This window comes from Pseudophryne corroboree, chromosome 1 (genome assembly GCF_028390025.1).
Source record: "Pseudophryne corroboree isolate aPseCor3 chromosome 1, aPseCor3.hap2, whole genome shotgun sequence".
NCBI lineage: Eukaryota > Metazoa > Chordata > Amphibia > Anura > Myobatrachidae > Pseudophryne > Pseudophryne corroboree.
In genome coordinates, this window is record NC_086444.1 from 11,522,371 (window position 1) to 11,544,116 (window position 21,746).

The following is a 21,746-nucleotide window of genomic DNA, read 5'->3' on the forward strand; positions in this document are numbered from 1 at the left end:
GTACGTGTTACACGCGGGGAGGTTTGTATAAGTGTGAGTGTTACACGCAGGGAGGTGTGTATAAGTGTGAGTGTACGTGTTACACGCGGGGAGGTTTGTATAAGTGTGAGTGTTACACGCAGGGAGGTGTGTATAAGTGTGAGTGTACGTGTTACACGCGGGGAGGTTTGTATAAGTGTGAGTGTTACACGCAGGGAGGTGTGTATAAGTGTGAGTGTACGTGATACACGCGGGGAGGTGTGTATAAGTGTGAGTATACGTGTTACACGCGGGGAGGTGTGTATAAGTGTGAGTGTACGTGTTACACGCGGGGAGGTGTGTATAAGTGTGAGTGTTACATGCAGGGAGGTGTGTATAAGTGTGAGTGTTACACACAGATGGGAGGTGTCCCTGTATACACCATATACCGTATATGTAACTGTGGCTGTAGCTGGTGTGACTCTCGGACAACACTGACGCTCAGAAGAGAAGCCGTCACCATGGCAACAGACCTCTACCATCTCACACCAATAGCTTCTTACTATCCCCACCACGTGACCAGAGCTCTTACCCCGCCTTTTCCTGCTCTACACGGCAACTGACAGAGGCGACTCCTACGTCTCCTAGCAACAAGAGATCAACTTCCGGCCCAGCTCAGCGTGCGTGCCAGCCAGGTAATACACATACTATATGTATGTCACCTCATATATACCCCCTCATATACTGTACTACATATATGTATGTCACCTCATATATACCCCTCATATACTGTTCTATATATATTATATGTATGTCACCTCATATATACCCCTCATATACTGTACTATATATATTATATGTATGTCCCATATACTGTACTATATATATTATATGTATGTCACCTCATATAAACCCCTCATATACTGTACTATATATATAATATGTATGTCCCATATACTGTACTATATATATTATATGTATGTCACCTCATATATACCCCTCATATACTGTACTATATATATATATATATATATATATATTATATGTATGTCCCCTTATATACTGTACTATATATATTTTATGTATGTCACCTCATATATACCCCTCATATACTGTACTATATATATTATATGTATGTTACCTCATATATACCCCTCATATGCTGTACTATATATATTATATGTATGTCCCCTCATATACTGTACTATATATATTATATGTATGTCACCTCATATATACCCCTCATATACTGTACTATATATATATATTATATGTATGTCACCTCATATATACCCCTCATATACTGTACTATATATATATATTATATGTATGTCCCCTCGTATACTGTACTATATATATTATATGTATGTCACCTCATATATACCCCTCATATACTGTACTATATATATTATATGTATGTCCCCTCATATATACCCCTCATATACTGTACTATATATATATATTATATGTATGTCCCCTCGTATACTGTACTATATATATTATATGTATGTCACCTCATATATACCCCTCATATACTGTACTATATATATTATATGTATGTCAAATCATATATACCCCTCATATACTGTACTATATATATTATATGTATGTCACCTCATATATACCCCTCATATACTGTACTATATATATTATATGTATGTTACCTCATATATACCCCTCATATACTGTACTATATAGTTTATATGTATGTCATCTTTTATATATATATATATATATATATATATATATATACCCCCTCATATACTGTACTATATTTATTTTATGTATGTCACCTCCATATATACACTACATATACTGTAATATATATATTATATGCATGTCACCTCATATTTCTGCTGCGGGGTACACTGGGCTCCACAGGGAATTACATTGGGGTGTAGAGTAGGATCTTGATCCGAGGCACCAGCAGGCTAAAAGCTTTGACTGTTCCCAGAATGCCTAGCGCCGCCTCCTCTATAGCCCCGCCTCCGTGCACAGGAGCTCAGTTTTGTGGTTGGTGCCATGCAGTAAGCAGGCACTAATAGGGGGGCTGCTCCAACAGCCCTAAAAGAAGCTTTTAGAGAAAATTGAAAACTTCAAGGGCTGCAGCAGAGAAACTGACAGTGTTAGATGTCAGTGAGACATCTCCTGCTGCAGCTCCATCATCTCTCCCAGCGGCGTTGTACACTCCCGCGCCCTTGTTGCCGGGTACCTACAGAGGAGGCTTTGGTTTTCTTCTGTTGTTTGTCACACACATGGCCGCTGTTCTCCCGGATCGCGTGGCCGCACTACAGGGAGGAGGTAAGGGGTCCCTGCAACGGGACCCGCTGTAAATCGCGATCCCGTGCGAGAGGTGGAGGCGGGCTGCGTGCGCTGGCGTGGACACTGTGGCAGTACAGGGACCCCACTAGACCACCAGGGCATGGGCAGAGGTCGGTTTTCTCTCACAACACCGTTTTCTTAATCCCCCAGTACCCGGTGGTGAAGTCCAGCAGGGGGATAAGGGTTTGACCTGTAGCCCCTCCCAGAGCCGGCCCTAAGCATAGGCAAACTAAGCAATTGCCTAGGGCATCTGGTATGCCTAGGGTCACAATCAGCTTCTGCTGATTAAAATGATATGCGGCATGCCTATATTCTGTGTGTAGTATTTCATATGCAGATACAGCTACAGTCACACACAGTATATAGGCATGTCGCATATCATTTTAATCAGCAGAAGCTGCTTGTGCATCCTAGCCACATAGCAATGCAAATAAGATGCATTTTGATAAAAAAAAATAGGCACCCGACGTTAGCAGAGCTGCCAGTTGACTCATGCCAGGATCTTTATGTGTCATTATGTGTATAAGGGCATTAATAATGTGTAACATATGTGTAAGGGGCACTATGTGTGTCATTATGTGTATAAGGGCATTAATAATGTGTAACATATGTGTAAGGGGCACTATGTGTGTCATTATGTGTATAAGGGCACTAATAATGTGCGGCATATGTGTAAGGGAAATTATGTGTATAAGGGCACTAATAATGTGCGGCATATGTGTAAGGGAAATTATGTGTATAAGGGCATTAATAAGGGTTGGCATAATGTGTAAGGCGCATTATGTTTATAAGGACATTAATAATGTGTGTCATATGTGTAAGGGGCATTACTGTGTGGTATTATGTGTATAAATGCAATACCAATGTGTGGCATGATGTGTATAAGGTGCTCTACTGTGTGGTCTAATGTGAATATAGAGCAATTTAGGGGGTAATTCCAAGTTGATCGCAGCAGGATTTTTTTTTTAACAGTTGGGCAAAACCATGTGCACTGCAGGGGAGGCAGATATAACATGTGCAGAGAGAGATAGATTTGGGTGTGGTGTGTTCAATCTGCAATCTAATTTGCAGTGTAAAAATAAAGCAGCCAGTATTTACCCTGCACAGAAATAAAATAACCTACCCAAATCTAACTCTATCTGCACATGTTATATCTGCCTCCCCTGCAGTGCACATGGTTTTGTCCAACTGCTAAAAAAAATCCTGCTGCGATCAACTTGGAATTACCCCCATGGTGTGGTGTAATGTGAATAAGGAGCAATATGGTGTGGTGTAATGTGAATAAGGAGCAATATGGTGTGGTGTAATGAGAATAAGGAGCAATATGGTGTGGTATAATGTGAATAAGGAGCAATTCAGTATGATGTTATGTGAATGATGGGCACTACTGTGAGGAGTAACGTATATAAGGTAAAGTGGTACTACTGTGTGATGTAATGTGAATAAGGGACACTATTGCATGATAAATTGTGAATAAAGTTGCACTACTGTGAGGCATTATTTGAATTGGGGGTACTATTGTGTGCCCATGCCCCTTGCCAGCAAAAACACATACCTTTTTGGGCTGTGCGCCGAATGTGCACACTGTTCTTATTTAAATTACAGGGGGTAGGAAAAAAAAAAAAGGACTGCTATGGGTGGGGGGTGATGGTGCTGGAAAATGGGTGCAGGGTCAGAGGCGGAACCAGCGGTGGTGCTAGGGGGCACCAGCCAAAATCTTGCCTAGGGCATCATATTGGTTAGGACCGGCTCTGGCCCCTCCCCCAGCCCCAGGGCGCCATTTAGAGTAAATGTTCCCGCCCTGGAGCTGCATCGCTCTCTCTCCCTCACTCCCAGTCAGTGTTTGGGCGCCATTACACAGAACAGCACTGTTCCTGGGACTGTTTGGGCAAATCCTCCTCTGTAAAGCCGCCTGCATGTCAGCACTGTGCATTTTGCAGGACTCTTAAGTACAGTATTCTACATGTCTGCTGACAGTGTTAGTTAAGAAAGAGTGCATTTAGTCAGGGTTATTATTTAGTACAAGTACCCTGTGATATACATCCAATCTTTACTGTGCAGTGCTATATCTATTCAGTGTATAGCTATACATAGTACTACTCTGTATTGCTTGTCCAGTGCAGTGTTATTTCATGTCATCATTTCTGCATTGTACAAACTGTGACTGTGTGTGTGCATATAGCTGCTGCGTGACCTCCATTTCATGTTTCTCACTCAGATTGCTATCCCTATATTCTATAACCTGAGGGGGCTAAGTGTGTCAGGTTTACCATAATATAGGCAGTTCACAGGATATACTCAGTGTGTATTTTTCTCTGTGATTTTTAGTCACAATATACCTCTTGAATCCCCTGCACAGGGGGTTCTTGTCAGGTGTTGTGCTGCTGATATAGTACTGTGTTACCTTGCATTGAGCTTTTGATTATGTCAGCTACAAAGGGCAACGGAGCTGGGGCTGATCCCACATTGCGTGGTGGTGTTGATGCTGCAGACACATTTGAGGATAACATAGCAGCTGAGGGTTCAAGTTCTGGGGGTTCCTTGCCCCCCCAGTGGGACTTTAGCAACGGGGGTGCAAAATGACCCACCTTGGGCTACCTTCTCCACGCTATTGAATACGCTGGTACCCCCTCGCTGCGGAGCTTAGTAAAAATTGGGAAACGCCACCGCCAGTGGATTCGCAAGTGGCGCTGCTGGTAGTATCCTCTGCTCTGCCTGTAACTACTGTCAAGTCCTTGAGAGAGCCAATGGACAAGCGTGTGGAGGGTTGTTTGAAGGCAATCTACACCCTAAACAGTGCGGTGCATAGGCCCACTATTGCAGCAACGTGGGCTGCAGAAGCTGTGGAAGCGTGGGCTCGGGAGCTGGAGGCGGATTTGCCTTCCAATGCTTCTGATCATGCTAGACAGTGCCTGTCATATATTGTTACAGCATCTCATTACATTAAAGAGGCGGCTTCTGATGCCGGTATTCTGGCGGCCAAGGCTTCTACTACGTCCATTTTGGCTCCCTGAATTCTCTGGTTAAGGTCCTGGTCTGTGGATATGGACTCTAAGAAAACCCTGGAGGTACTCCCCTTCAAAGGAGACATTCTTTTCAGAAAAAACCTTGACAAGATAGTGGCTGACTTAGCGTCTGCTAAAACAGCATGTCTTCCTAGTACTGCTCCTTCGGTGCCGAAGGCTAAAAGTACTTCTTTTCGTTCCTTTCGTCCTTCAGGAAAAGCAAAAGGTCAGGCGTACCCAAAACAGGTTCGCACTACCAAATCCAATAAGCCCAAACCCAAACGAGCCTGAGCTGCCCGTCAGCCTGCTTCCAAGACTGACAAGCCTGCCGCATGAAGGGGCGGGCCTCCCTCTGGGGGATCCCAGGGTGGGGGGCCGACTTCTAGGGTTTACCCAGGAATGGTTGAAGACCACTTCCGATGCCTGGGTACGGGAAGTCGTCACTCGAGGTTACGCTGTATCCTTCAAGAATCGTACCCCTCATCGATTTTGCCTGACAGACATCCCTTCGGATCAGGTGAAGGCAAAGACTCTTCATTCGGTGGTACAGTCCCTCCTGGACACAGGAGTGGTAGCACAGGTGCCTCTGGCTCAGAGAGGCAAGGGGTTCTATTCACCGCTGTTCCTAGTCCCGAAACCAAATGGGTCTTCCCGGCCCATTCTCAATCTCAAGTCCCTGAACAAGTTTGTGAAGGTCTCCAAGTTTCGTATGGAAACTCTTCACTCTATTGTTCTAGCCTTGGAGCCTGGGGACTATATGGTCTCACTGGACATACAGGATGCTTACCTGCATATTCCCATTGCAGTGTCGCATCAGCAGTACCTGAGGTTTGCGGTTGGCAACCTCCATTACCAGTTTCGGGCGTTACCTTTTGGTTTGACCACGGCTCCGCGAGTCTTCACCAAACTTATGGCGGTAATGACGGCTGTACTCCGCCGTCAGGGGGTCAGGATCCTACCGTACTTGGACAACTTGTTGATCCTGGCAAATTCACCAGAGATTCTCCTGCATCATCTAGATTTGACTATCCGATTCCTGCAAGCCCACGGGTGGCTCATCAACTGGAAGAAAACCTCCCTGGTCCCAGCTCAGAGCATGGTGCACCTGGGAGCGTTGTTGGACAATCGCAGCCAGCGGTTGTTTGTGTCTCAGGAGAAAAATCCTGAAGCTTCAGGACAGGATTCGATGCTTCCTATCTCGTCCGCAAGTGTCGATACATTCGGCAATGCAAGTGCTAGGTCTCATGGTGTCGGCTTCAACGTGGTGGAGTACGCTCAATTCCATTCCCGCCCTCTCCAGAGGCTGTTTCTTGCCAAGTAGGATGGCCTGCCTCACCGGATCAGGTCTCATATGATCTCACTATCTCCGGAGGTCCGCCTGTCACTAAGCTGGTGGCTTCAGGACCAACGATTGAGCAGGGGTCGTCCCTTCTGGATCTCCAACTGGGTCCTTCTGACGATGGACGCCAGTCTGAGGGGTTGGGGCGCGGTGTTGGAGCAACACTCCCTTCAGGGTCGGTGGACCAAGGAGGAGTCTCTCCTCCCGATAAACATTCTGGAATTGCGGGCGGTGTTCATCTCATTGACCATGGCCCAGCATCTAATACAGAACAGACCTGTTCAAGTACAGTCGGACAATGCCACCACGGTGGCGTACATAAATCATCAAGGCGGCACGCGAAGCCGCATGGCAATGAAGGAAGTATCACGGATTCTTCAGTGGTCGTAATGCCATCTACCAGCCATATCGGCAGTGTTCATTCCAGGGGTCCTAAACTGGGAAGCGGACTTTCTAGTCGTCAGGACGTACACGCCGGAGAGTGGAGTCTCCATCCAGAAGTTTTTCAACTCCTCGTGGACAAGTGGGGCCTTCCAGATGTGGACCTGATGACATCTCGGCACAATCACAAGGTTCGGGTCTTCGGAGCAAGGACAAGGGATTCTCAAGCAGCGTTCGTGGACACATTGGCAATTCCATGGAACTTTCGGCTGCCATACGTGTTCCCTCCGGTGTCACTCCTGCCCAGAGTAATAAGGAAGTTCAAACAAGAAGGAGGAATCCTACTTCTGATTGCTCCGGCGTGGCCCAGATGGCATTGGTTCTCAGACCTTCAGGGTATCTCGATAGAGCGTCCCCCTTCTACTCCCGCAGCGCCCAGATCTCCTCGTTCAGGGCCCCTGTCTATATCAGGATTTAGCCCGATTGGCTTTGACGGCGTGGCTCTTGAAGCTTCCGTCTTAAGGGCCAAAGGATTTTCTGAGGTGGTCATTCAAACCATGTTGAAGGCACGGAAACTGGCTTCTGCCCAGATTTATCATAGGGTCTGGAATTCTTACTTTGCTTGGTGCGCATCTAACAATCATGACGCTTACAAGTTTAGTACGGCCAAACTTTTGGTCTTTCTACAACAAGGCCTGGACTTGGGCCTTCGTCTGGCCTCCATCAAGGTTCATATTTCTGCCTTGTCAGCTTGGTTTCAGAGAAAAATTGCGACATTACCTGATGTGCATACATTCACTCAGGGTGTGTTGCGGATTCAACCTCCTTACATCCCGCCTGTGGCCCCTTGGGACTTGTCGGTTGTTCTGGAGGCATTGCAAGGGTCTCCATTAGAGCCTTTTTAATCTGCTGACCTTAAGTGGCTTACTCTTAAGGTAGTGTTTTTGCTAGCTATTGTTTCCGCTAGATGGGTGTCAGATTTGGTTGCCTTTTCTTGTAGGTCTCCCTATCTGATCTTTCACTGTCATCGGGCAGTTCTTAGAACACGTGGATATTTACCTAAGGTGGTGTCTTCTTTCCACCTTAATCAGGAGATCGTGGTTCCAGCCTTGGCCTCTCTCGATTTGTCTTCCAAAGAAAGGTCTTTGGATGTGGTACGGGCTCTCCGTATCTACATGTAGAGAACTGTTTCCATCAAGAAGTCGGATTCTCTCTTTGTTCTGTTTGGTTTTCACAAACGTGGCTGGCCTGCTCACAAGCAGACCGTGGCCAGATGGATTAGAATGTTGATTGCACATGCTTATGTACAGGCTGGCCTTCCAGCTCCTGCTACTATAAAGGCCCATTCTACTCGGTCAGTTGGACTTTCTTGGGCGGCTCGCCGTGGTGCATCCGCCTCCTAGGATACTTCCTTTGGACGCCGGGTTCTCGTGCCCGCTACAGTGCATCCCTTCCCATATGGAACTGCTTTAGGACATCCCCAATGTCATTCCCTGTGGATCTCGGTGTACCCCGCAGCAGAAAACGAGATTTATGGTAAGAACTTACCTTTGTTAAATCTCTTTCTGCGAGGTACACTGGGCTCCACAAGGCGCCCACCCTGACGCACTTAGTTTTTTTGGGTTGGTATGGCATTAGCCGCTGACACTTCTCCTGTCGTGAGTGTGTGGTGTTTGTGGCTACTAACTGTTGTCGTCTCTTTTGCCTGCTTCTGCATTGGACTGGTTAACAAAAAATGAGCTCCTGTGCACGGAGGCGGGGCTATAGAGGAGACGGCGCTAGGCATTCTGGGAACAGTCAAAGCTTTGAGCCTGTTGGTGCCTTGGATCAAGATCCTACTCTACACCGCAATGTCATTCCATGTGGAGCCCAGTGTACCTCGCAGAAAGAGATTTAACAAAGGTAAGTTCTTACCATAAATCTCGTTATACCCTTCATATACTCTACTATTTATATTACATGTATGTCACCTCATATATACCCCTCATATACTGTACTATATATATTATATGTATGTCACCTCATACATACTCCTCATATACTGTACTATATATATTATATGTATGTCACCTCATACATACCCCTCATATACTGTGCTATATATATTATATGTATGTTACCTCATATATACCTCACATATACTGTACTATATATATTATATGTATGTCACCTCATATATACACTTCATATACTGTACTATATATATATTATATGTATGTCACCTCATACATACCCCTCATATACTGTACTATATATATTATATGTATGTCACCTCATATACACTTCATATACTGTACTATATATATATATATATATATATATATATATATATATTATATGTATGTCACCTCATATATACCTCACATATACTCTACTATATATATTATATGTATGTCACTCATACATACTCCTCATATACTGTACTATATATATTATATGTATGTCACCTCATACATACCCCTCATATACTGTACTATATATATTATATGCATGTCACCTCATACATACCCCTCATATACTGTACTATATATATTATATGTATGTCACCTCATACATACCCCTCATATACTGTACTATATATATTATATGTATGTCACCTCATATATACCCAACATATACTCTACTATATATATATATATAATATATATGTGTGTGTGTGTGTGTGTGTGTGTGTGCTTGTGTTACCTTATATATACCCCCTCATATACTGTACTATATATATTATATGTACGTCACCTCATATATACCCCTCATATACTGTACTATATATATTATATGTATGTCACCTCATATACTTCATATACTGTACTATATATATTATATGTATGTCACCTCATATATACCCCACATATACTCTACTATATATATATATATATATATATATATATATGTATGTGTGTGTGTGTGTCTATCACCTTATATATACCCCCTCATATACTGTACTATATATATTATATGTATGTTTCCTCATATATACACCTCATATACTGTACTATATATATATTATATGATGACGCCTTATACCCCTCATATACTGTACTATATATATATATATATATATATATATATATGTATGTCACCTCATATATACCCCCTCACATACTGTACTATATATATATATATATATATATATTATATGATGATCACCTTATACCCCTCATATACTGTACTATATATGTTATATGTATGTCATCTTATATATACCACTTATATACTGTTATATATATATATATATATATATATTGTAGCAGGAGCGGTACTTTGCCACCTGTAAGCTACACTTTGCCACCTCTAAGCTGGGGGTAGATGGGAAGTGTGGATAGACCGGGTTCCCATCCATTTGGCCCAGACCAGGTCTTATAGGCTTCTTATCCCAAGAAGCTGCTTCATCAGCCAGCACCTGGGTGCTGGGTTTAAAGCAGAGTCTCTCCCATGAGTCAGGGCTCCTGAAGGCAGTTAGTGTCCAGGTGATAAGCCTGCTAGGGACAGTGGGATCCGGAGGGCAGGGCCACTAGTGTTAGGATGCCGGGACCTGAAGGGTTCCTTATTAAGTAAGAGGGAGTGAGGCAGGGCCTAACCTCCCTGGTAGTTTATACTAAAGACAGTGATCTTTGTTTTATGTATATCTTTGTTTTTGAGCTACCTGAATAAAAGGTATTTGTTGTTTTTGCACAAGCCTGGAGTCGGTTGCTGGTGAAATTTTTGTAGCAGAGCACATTCTAGCAAGACTTCTGTTACAAATGGCGCTCAACATGGGGCCCTTCTGCTAGTCGTGTCACACGTGGCAGAGGACCCAACAGCCGCAAGGTAGCGGCACACATACCAGCGAACTCCAGACCAAGCTGAACTCATGGGCATCAGTACCAGACCAAGGGTGTTGTGAGTAGTGGTTAAACCCAACCCCACGGGGTAAAAATAATGATATGTTATGTTTAAACTGAATGTGTTTGATTTTGGTGCAAAGGTTTGCATTGGCAGCAAAGAGGTTAAACAGGGTACATGGCCTGTTCTGTCTTATATGCTTTGCACCATTCATTGAAAGTAGCTGTGCTGATTTGCTCTAAGGGGTTGCAAGCAGCTGATAATTTATGACTGAATTTATTTTCCAAGCGTATTTTTACCTGTGCCTGCAAAATCTGGTAATGGGAGTCTGGTATCCCTGTTAATTAGCTGATTAAGACCAATCAAGCAAAGTTGAAACCTTTTTATAAATGTGGTTCTATTTAAATAGAGAAATTTTGTGGCACTATGCATGCCAGCAATCCCTGAGTTCTAGTGTTAAGAGCCTGATGGGAGAAGTTATTTATTTGCACTACCAGTGTAAGGTATTTGGGACCACTATGTACATGCTACCTTTCAGTGCTTTGCTAAAAGCTTAATCTGTGCTAAAAAGAAAAAAAGGAATTTTTATTTTCCCTTTCACTTACAGTTTTCAAAGGTAACAGGGTGAATAAATATTTTCAGATATACAGCGTATTCTGAAGTGTCTCTTCAAATGGGTAACAAAAAGAGAATTCATGCTAAAAAAACAAAATGGATGACAGCTCTAACACCGCAGGTCAGGAACTTATGTGACCCTACTAAAGCCCCACAGTTGGAGAGTGAAGTGGAGAGCTTATTGGGGAGTAATCCAGATCTTGGGGAAATTTTTAGCATGGAACATTTTTCTGGGTGTTACACGATAAGTGACCTTGAAAGCAATGTCCAATTAAAGGACCAAGAGCTAGAAGAGCTTAAGTAAAAATGTGATTTCCTTCAAGAGCAGGTGAACACCTTAACCCAAAAGCTGGAGGAGAAGAAATCTCTTTTGTCTGACTCTCTGACCAAATTGGGAAGAAGTAGAGAAGAGATTACCAAGCTCTCAGGCCAGGTGTCAGAGTTGCAGAAAACCTTGGCAAAGGCTAAATTCAGATTTGAAAACTTTGTAGTACATAGCCAAGGACGACTAGAGGAAATCTCCTGTGACCAGACATGATATGGGAGTTTGGTGCTGGCCAATAAGGCTCTGTCGCAAGACTTGGCAGAGCTTCAGGAGGAGGTTTCTAAGCTAAAACCATTGGCTATGCCTAGTTTCAGTTCAGACACAGGCGTAGCTACACCAATTGCTGAAGACGTTATGCCGAAGGTTGGGTCAGAGACATTATCAGCCGAAGTGGAGATGCCATCTTCGGGGGAAATGATGCCAATGGTGGTGCAGGCTGCGGAAGAATGGTACCATACTGCAGTGGAACCTGGCTATACTGGATTCCCTGTTCCAGCCAGAAGGAACAGGAAAGTTGAGCCAGAGCTGCTAGTGCCTAAGGCCCGGAAAGCTCCCTGCTATGCCACTAGTAAGGCCATCTGCCTGGAAAGTGGAAATGAGGGCCCTTCCTCAGAGGTAGAGCATTTACAGGCACTAATGTCCATTCAGTTGGTATTGCCGTTCCAGAGCATGGAGGAAACTGCAGCCATTATTGCGAAAATCCACGGGAATTTTTCAAGCAGCATGAGAGAGCCACATCAGATGGCAGTGTTTTGTTGTTAACCCCTAGAACGGCAATGAGAAGTTCCTCCGAAGCAGGACCACATCATTCTCCGGAAAAAGAACGTCGTAGCTTTGGTGAAGAGTGGAACAAAGCCCTGAGTTCAGTAGAACCTGTTCAAGATGGAGCATGGCAGCCATAGGGGCTAACAGAAGATGTGTTTATGGAGACACGAGATGAGAATGTGGGATGCCCGGCTGCTCCTCAGTTGACAGAGAGTGAGGAGGAAGCGGTAATGGAGCTGGGAGAGGTTTACTTGATGTCAAGTGATCATCCACCTCCAAAACAAGAATCCTCTAATCTGCTGGATCTGTGGCAGAATGATGAACCCCAGGAATCTACCTGGACAGATGGCAATTTGATGACTACTCCTAGAGCAGGAAGTCTTTTCTGAGCTGGAGATTGTTTCTGTTGAGGTCTTGGAAACCTAGGATCTGGACATCCAGTGCACATGTGAGACTATCTCTGACGAATCACAGACAAAGGCCGTACCTTTTGGAGGTGTCTCGCCCACGTGAGCTAGTCATGGCTAAGCTAGTGGCAATACAGGAGTCTACTTCCGAAGTCATCCGGGAACCTGCTTCTGAAGGAGTTCCACTCGTGTATGTGGACGATAAGGTGCAAGATTTCATCTTGGGGTTGTTGCACCCCGGCATGATCCACCACGGGAGGCTCAAGATCCAATTGCTGAACTGGGACAATTCATAAAGGACACACTAAGTAAGGAGCAAGAACCTGTCTCAGAGGAATCGGTGCAGAGTCCCATTTCTGAGGTTGCTCTACCCAGGGAGGGTTCTCTATATGAGACACGAGAGCTGGATAATTTAAGGGAGAGTTCCAAAACTGGCCCTAAGTAACAGCCAGGTAAAAGAAACGGTGAAGGAAATTCCTAAACTACGGAGTCGAATAAGAGACCTGGACAAGAGACTCAAAATGGGTTATTGTAAGATATCCTGATTGGATGGAAAATACTCAGGGTGGGCTTATCCCCTGTGGTATGTGCATTGGAGTAAGATAAAATGAGGGCTACTGCCCTGTGTAGAGGTGTATTATACCAAGTACTTTCTGCTGTAACATCTGCTGTATTGTAGAGTTCTTTTCAGAACTATTTGGTCAAATAAACATCTTCTGCCTCAAGACAACTGCTTCATCTTGTGACCTGCATGGGCTATGCCAAACATTGCTCCGTTCTTCAGGCTGTTTTGGGTACACCCAGCGTCTCCAAGCTCTGTCTTTCGCCTGCTACCGTGCTGTGCTTGGGCAAGCAACTACTGGGGATTTGTCAACACCACACACACAGGTGTGATAAGACAGTGTGTTGACGTGGTTCCAGGCGCCACGTCAAGGAGGAGTCTGGTGGTGGCAGCGTAGTACCCGCCACTGCGCAGCAACAGGCGGTTACTGATGGTAAGCGGGAATCCTCTAATTGACCAGGTCCCGTCCGACCTATACTCCATTCTGTGATTGGGCGGGACGTGAGGCGGTGAGGGCTTTCGGTGCCGTCCAGTCACACTCAGTATAGCAACATTGATAGGAAAACTTTAAACCCATCTTGCAATGGAAAAGTGATTATAAAACTGAACTGAATGAAAAGCTGGGGATCAGGGCTACTGGCTACACCCCAAAACCCACAATGGGCGGCCACCTCATGGGTGTGTTGTAAGCTACAAATTCTTTTTAATATGTTGAAAGTTACATCATACTCATTGATAAAATGTAACCCCAAGCAACGCTGAGTACACCTCCGCTAGTGTATATGTGTGTGTATATCTGTAAATCCCTGGGGTGGCTCATCCTCATGTGAGTAAAGGAATGTATTTTGTGGGTTCTGCACGGAAACAGTCACTGCTGCAATGGGTCTGAAAGTGACGAGCCAGCCCAGGAGGTGATAACGCTGTAGTGGTGACAGGGTTAAATCGGCGCTTCCGCCTAAATGTTCCCGGCTTACTGATTGCTGTACCCCCGGCTCCGGCCGTGCCTCCTTACAGCTAATAATGTCAGCAGAAGGGGTGAGTGAGTGGGATGGGCAGTCAGGACCGAATGCCTTCCCCGGACGCCACGTCATTTCCACTAACTATTGGTTTGTGTCCGGCTTCAGCATCTTGTTCTATGTTCTTGTAGTCTCCGCTGGAAGCCTTCTCCAACTTCCAAGTGCTACTAAGGAGAGTTCATTAAATGTGCTGCACAGGCGTATTAAACTAAATCCCTACATATATAATGATATCCGTTGTTGTTGTTGTTTTCTCCTAGACATTGACTGAATCACGGCTCCACGGACAGATAAGCATCGGCTGTGCCCAGGGAGATCATGCCTACCAGAGCGAAACAGGTAATGCCACTGGTTACTGGGTGAGAAAGTCTCCTCGCCCACCGCACATGTGCAGGGGAACATATAACACACACAGATGTGACCCTGTGCAGAGTCTACCAGGACAGAGCTGACGGTCATGTGACAGGTCACACGCTTATTTGTCGCTTTGTTATATACACCTTCCCAGTATAGGGTAGAACCCCCATGGCACGGATACAGCGATGTGCTGGAGACATTCCTCTGAGGCTCTGACCCATGGTGACAGGATGGTGGCACGCCGTAGGTGCAGGTCTTGCCGCAGCATATTCATGCAGCAGATCTCATCCCCCCCCCCCCTCTGCTCTATAGTACTGATATCTGGTGGCTGCTAGTGTAGTGGGGTACACTGACCTCATTGTCATGTACATGGAACCATTGCAGACAACGTGTGCGGTGACAAGGCGTGTTATCCCGCCAACAGAGCTGGGCGCTCTTGTCCTGTGTACCAATCTTTGTTAATGCGTAGGCTGTTGTGTGGTAAAAACTCAGAGATCAGCAGTTTCTGACATACGCCAACCACCCAACAATCATTCCACGGTCACATCAATATTTCCTCCCCATGCTGGTGTTAGGTCTGAACAATAACTGAACCTCTTGACCATGTACGCATTATTTTATGCACTGAGTTACTGCCACATGATCCGCTGACATAATGAAGTGTGTTTATGAGAATACACTTTATGCAACTGTATCTATTATTATTATTATTATTATTATTATTATCATTATTATTACATTTTATTTATAAGGCGCCACAAGTGTTTTGCAGCGCGGTACAAAGGACAGTACAGGGAGACAAGACTTAGCATCACAGTAAATAAATAACAGAAATAGAGTACAGGTAACAAAGAGCAGCACAATTCTCATACATAATACAGCTTGGATGTAAGTAGTGAGGGAGTGATCATTGTACTACTTGGGGCTGGCGGCCATAAATAGAGAGGAGCCTTTACCAGCAGCAGAGAAAGCGGAAACGATGGTCACTGAGTAGGAGAGAGCTGTGAGTGACATGTGTAGAGAAGAGGGCTTAGATAACAAGAGGACAGAGGGCCCTGCTCTGAGGAGCTAACAATCTAGTGGGAGGGGGCGACAGACAGATGACATGAGGTGCAAGCAAGCAGGAGGTAGCCTGATGGCAGTATGCAAGGAAAGCAAAGATGTTCAAGGCATACGGCAGGGGGATGGAGTAGCGGCCTCAGGGCAGGGGGATGGAGTAGCGGCCTCAGGGCAGGGGGATGGAAGAGCGGCCTCAGGGCAGGGGGATGGAGGAGCGCGGCCTCAGGGCAGGGGATGGAGGAGCGGCCTCAGGGCAGGGGGGTGGAGGAGCGGCCTCAGGGCAGGGGGATGGAGGAGCGGCCTCAGGGCAGGGGGGTGGAGGAGCGGCCTCAGGGCTAGGTTATGCATCGGAGGGTATGCTTTGATGAATAGGTGGGTTTTTAGTGCCCGTTTGAAGCTTTGCAAAGTTGGAGAAAGTCGAATTGAGCTGGGTAGCGCGTTCCACTGAAGGAGTGCAGCACGGGCAAAATCTTGAACTCGAGCATGGGAAGCAGTGACCAGGGTAGAGGAGTGGCGACGGCCATTGGCCGACCGTAGGGGAAGGAAGCAAACGTTCTGTTACTGCCGTAATGTGTCCCGTTTCCCTGAGGTGTTCCGTTTTCCGCTCCCTGCGGCACAACAGTCCTTTTCCCAGCGTCGCATTACGTTTCCCAGCCCCGAGAAATGTCTGTTTGTAAGGGAAGATAAGTTTTATATGAAAGCCCGTGTTTGATTGTGTGATGGAGAAGCTATGTTACTGTCTATGTATAGTATGTACATGTTCCTGGTTGTGTTCTGTTAATCAGATGCCATTGTCCTGTCTTTGCAGAGTGTGGCTCCAGTTCTGGCTCAGAAGCAAAGTGTTCCCAAACAGACCAAGGCCACTTCCAGGAGGAGGGTGAGATGATTCTGTACTACAATAAATGTTGGTGCAGCCTGTCGTGATGTACTCTGCTGGGTAATATGCACTTCCTGCTGTAGCTTACAGGGATATACCATAATCCTCTGCTGTATACACATTATAGGCCGCAGAGATCCAAAGAGACTTCTAATATCCACATTCTACTACCGTGTTAATAGGACCTGATTCATGTTTGTATGTAAAGCAAAAAAAAGCATGTATCTTTGTGTCTGGAACAATCCATGTCGCCATACCAGGGGACCAAATATATTGCTATTGTTTCTGTGCAGGGTATAAACTGGCAGCCCACAAATGTTAGACCGCTTTTTTCTTACAGTGCAATTTGGAATTCAGTTTGGACACACCCCTCCCACATCTAACTCTCTGCACATGTTACATATGCCCCCTGCAGTGCAGCATGGTGTTACCCAGATGCTCAGTTACTGGCTACTTCTGTATGTAGCCCACACATGCTGGACAACTTTATTCTCACACTGCAATGTAGCTCTGAGCTAGGACACATCCCTCCCACATCTAACTCTCTGCACATGTTACATCTCCCCCCACCTGTAGTGCAGCATGGGGTTACCCAGGTGCTCAGTTACTGGATGCTTCTGCATGTAGCCCACACATGCTGGGCAACTTTATTCTCACACTGCAATATGGATCTGAGCTTTTACACGCCCCTCCCATACCTGACACTCTGCACATGTTACATCTGCCCCCCTGTAGTGCAGCATGGTGTTACCCAGGTGCTTACTTTTTCGCTTTTCTTACAAACATGAATCAGGCCTACAGTTCATTATTCCTGGTTAGACAAAAGTTCTTTTGATGTAAAAGTGATGAAATCAGAATTCACTTTTTATACAGATATATCTGCTAGGAGTTTATGGGGTATATTCAATTGCGGTCGAATTCCGGCGTGAATTCGACCGTTTTTGGATTCGACAGGCAAAACCCTCCAGCCGGGACCCGAATTCGACATATTCAATAAATAACGGATTCGACAGTCCCCCTGTCGAAAAACGGACCAATTGACGAATAGTGGGCGGCCTGGATTCGACTTCATGGACATCACAAAAGTGTTCAATAAATCCTGAAAAAATTGGAGTGAGGTCCCCCCTCCTAAGCATAACCTCTTTGAGCCGGTCCTGGTTGTACAAATACGGGGGGAAAATTTACTGTGGTTCCCCCATATTTAAACAACCAGCACCGGGCTCTGCGCCTGGTCCTGGTGCAAAAAATACGGGGGACAAAAGACGTAGGGGTCCCCCGTATTTTTTCCACCAGCACCGGGCTCCACTAGTCAGAGAGATAATGCCACAGCCGGGGGACACTTTTAGATAGGTCCCTGCGACCGTGGCATTAAATCCCCAACTAGTTACCCCTGGCCGGGGTACCCTGGAGGAGTGGGGACCCCTTAAATAAAGGGGTTCCCCCCCTCCAGCCACCCAAGGGCCAGGGGTGAAGCCCAAGGGCGGCGGATGGGGGGCTGATAGCCTTTTGTGACAAAAAAAAGAATATTGTTTTTTGTAGCAGAACCACAAGTCCCAGCAAGCCTCCCCCGCAAGCTGGTACTTAGAGAACCTCAAGTACCAGCATGCGGGGGAGAAACGGGGCCGCTGGTACCTGTAGTTCTACTACAAAAAAAATACCCCCCAAAAAAACACAACGCACACACCGTGACAGTACAACGTTATTACATACATGCACACCTACATACACACATACTTACCCATGTTGACACGAAGCAGTCGGTCCACTTCTCCAGTAGAATCCCGGGGTACCTGTAAATAAAATTATACTCGCAAACAATCCAGTGTAGTTCGGTCCCCTTCTTGTTTGTAATCCACGTACTTTGTAAAATAAAAAAACTAAAAACCAGAACCACGCACTGAAAGGAGTCCCATGTTTACACATGGGACCCCTGTCCCCGTCTGGCGGGACCCCCCGTGACTGTTATCAAAGAGGGTCCCTTCAGCTAATCAGGGAGCGCCACGTCATGGCACTCTCCTGATTGGCTGTGCGCGCCTGAACTGTCAGTCAGACGGCGCACTCGAGATACAATGTAGCGCATAGGAGCTCCATTGTATCCAATGGTGGGAACTTTGCGGTCAGCGGTAGACCACAAGAGTGACCCCACATAACTTTGTGGTCTTCCGCTGACCGCAAAGTTCCCACCATTGGATACAATGGAGCGCCTATGCGCTACATTGTATCTCGAGTGCGCCGCCTGACTGACAGTTCAGGCGCGCACAGCCAATCAGGAGAGTGCCATGACGTGGCGCTCTCTGATTGGCTGAAGGGACCCTCTTTGACAGCAGTCACGGGGGGTCCCGCCAGATGGGGAAAGGGGTCCCATGTGTAAACATGAGACCTCTTTCAGTGCGTGGTTCGGGTTCTTCATTTTTTTTTTTTACCAAGTCCCTGGATTACAAACAAGAAGAGGACCGATCTACACTGGATTGTTGTGAGTATAATTATATTTACAGGTACCCCGTGGATTCTACTGGAGAAGTGGACTGACTGCTTCGTGTCAACATAAGTAAGTATGTGTGTATGTAGGTGTGCATGTATGTAATAAAGTTGTACTGTCACGGTGTGTGCGTTGTGGTTTTTTGGGGGGATTTTTTTTGTAGTAGAACTACAGGTACCAGCGGGCCCGTTTTTTCCCCGCATGGTTGACAAACCAAGTAGATAATCCCTTCAAATATATTTAGATATGATATTAGCAATATAAAAAGCACCAAAAAATACATGTTTTTAAAAAAAAATATTAGATCACGACAGAAAAATGTGGCGGAATGAAACTGCCGAAATGACTGTTGAAAAGCACTGTTGTCGAATCAACATTCTTCAATTGAATATACTTTTGTCGAAAAGCCGCATTTTTAACATTGCAGACATGTCGAATTGCAAAAAGTCGAAAATTAAACGGCAGGTTTTTTGTCGAAAAGTACTGTATTGAATTGTTGAATCAAATTCGACAGGTTTTTTGTGTCGAAAATGACCCGTTTTTCGACAATTTCGGCAATTCGACCGCAATTGAATATACCCTTATACCTGCAGTAACACCACCTGTGTATTCTACAGTTACAATGTTACTAGCTGAATACCCGTGCTTCACTACGGAATTTCAAGTATTTCCGTACGTATTACTTTAATTTTGAAGGACTTCCGGGAAAACTAATTAGACTTACAATAGAACATGCCCCGTCCACTGCTGCCAATCTTTGTCAGGCCGCACCTCTGGGCGGGCCTTCCCCGGATTGATGCTGGTGCTGAGGAGAATAATCCGCCTCCTTCTGTGCCCCGTCCCGCCTCTGATGCTGCCCTGCTCAGTGCTGTAACTGCTGGTACTGAGGAGAATAATCCGCCTCCTTCTCTGCCCCGTCCCACCTCTGATGCTGCCCTGCTCAGTGCTGTAACTGCTGGGGCTGAGGAGATAATCCGCCTCCTTCTCTGCCCCGTCCTGCCTCTGATGCTGCCCTGCTCAGTGCTGTAACTGCTGGTGCTGAGGAGTATAATCCGCCTCCTTCTCTGTCCCGTCCCACCTCTGATGCTGCCCTGCTCAGTGCTGTAAATGCTGGGGCTGAGGAGAATAATCCACCTCCCTCTCTGTCCCGTCCCGCCTCGGATGCTGCCCTGCTCAGTGCTGTAACTGCTGGTGCTGAGGAGTATAATCCGCCTCCTTCTCTGTCCCGTCCCGCCTCTGATGCTGCCCTGCTCAGTGCTGTAAATGCTGGGGCTGAGGAGAATAATCCACCTCCTTCTCTGCCCCGTCCCACCTCTGATGCTGCCCTGCTCAGTGCTGTACATGCTGGTGCTGAGGAGAATAATCCGCCTCCTTCTCTGTCACTTCCCACCTCTGATGCTACCCTGCTCAGTGCTGTAACTGCTGGTGCTGAGGAGAATAATCCGCCTCCTTCTCTGCCCCGTCCCGCCTCTGATGCTGCCCTGCTCAGTGCTGTACATGCTGGTGCTGAGGAGAATAATCCGCCTCCTTCTCTGCCCCGTCCTGCTCAGTGCTGTAACTGCTGGTGCTGAGGAGATAATCCGCCTCCTTCTCTGCCCTGTCCCGCCTCTGATGCTGCCCTGCTCAGTGCTGTAACTGCTGGTGCTGAAGAGATAATCCGCCTCCTTCTCTGCCCTGTCCCGCCTCTGATGCTGCCCTGCTCAGTGCTGTAACTGCTGGTGCTGAGGAGATAATCCGCCTCCTTCTCTGCCCTGTCCCGCCTCTGATGCTGCCCTGCTCAGTGCTGTAACTGCTGGTGCTGAGGAGAATAATCCGCCTCCTTCTCTGCCCTGTCCTGCTCAGTGCTGTAACTACTGGTGCTGAGGAGAATAATCCGCCTCCTCTATCCCGTACCACCTCTGATGCTGCCCTGCTCTCAGTGCTGTAACTGCTGGTGCTGAGGAGAATAATCCTCCTCCTTCTCTGCCCCGTCCTGCCTCTGATGCTGCCCTGCTCAGTGCTGTAACTGCTGGTGCTGAGGAGAATAATCCGCCTCCTCTATCCCGTCCCGCCTCTGATGCTGCCCTGCTCAGTGCCTTAACTGCTGGGACGACAAGCCAAGCTCCGCCCACTGTATGTTACATGTGTAAGGTTTGCAGGGATAGGCTGACTCTATAACTAAGGGCCCTAGGTCTCCTCGCTGAACTTCTCGCGCCCTTGAGGGTTCCTCCTTTGAGGTAAAAAGGTAAAGATTTTCGCACAACACTTAAGGTCACTGGGAGAGCTGCCGGTGCCCTTTACACAGCAGATAATCAGCTGCTGACTATCAAGCTTTCCTGTAATGCATTTATGAGTTAGAATATTTATCTCTCCTTTCCTCCTCTTACTCTCTGAAAGGTTCAGCAATGTTTAGTTCTAGTGACAGGTTATCCTCTGATAATTGAGACACTATCCTCTCCTGACTGGAAATAGGTTGGT

The 21,746-nt window shown here is 46.2% G+C and overlaps 1 protein-coding gene across 3 annotated transcripts in view; it reads left to right on the plus strand.

The window, feature by feature from the left end:
- The first annotated feature begins 552 nt into the window (after positions 1-552).
- The window catches only part of DNAI1 (dynein axonemal intermediate chain 1), a 563,096-nt gene continuing 541,902 nt past the window's right edge, over positions 553-21,746 (plus strand). The window contains exons 1-3 of one of the 3 annotated variants that reach the window (XM_063957492.1): positions 553-653; positions 14,778-14,856; positions 16,742-16,810. In XM_063957492.1, coding sequence (XP_063813562.1) covers positions 14,836-14,856; positions 16,742-16,810 — 90 coding nt within the window. In that variant the 5' untranslated portion in view covers positions 553-653; positions 14,778-14,835. Of the gene's footprint in view, positions 672-10,786; positions 10,885-14,777; positions 14,857-16,741; positions 16,811-21,746 lie in introns of those variants that run through there. The other 2 variants (XM_063957493.1, XM_063957494.1) reach the window with 2 other exon arrangements.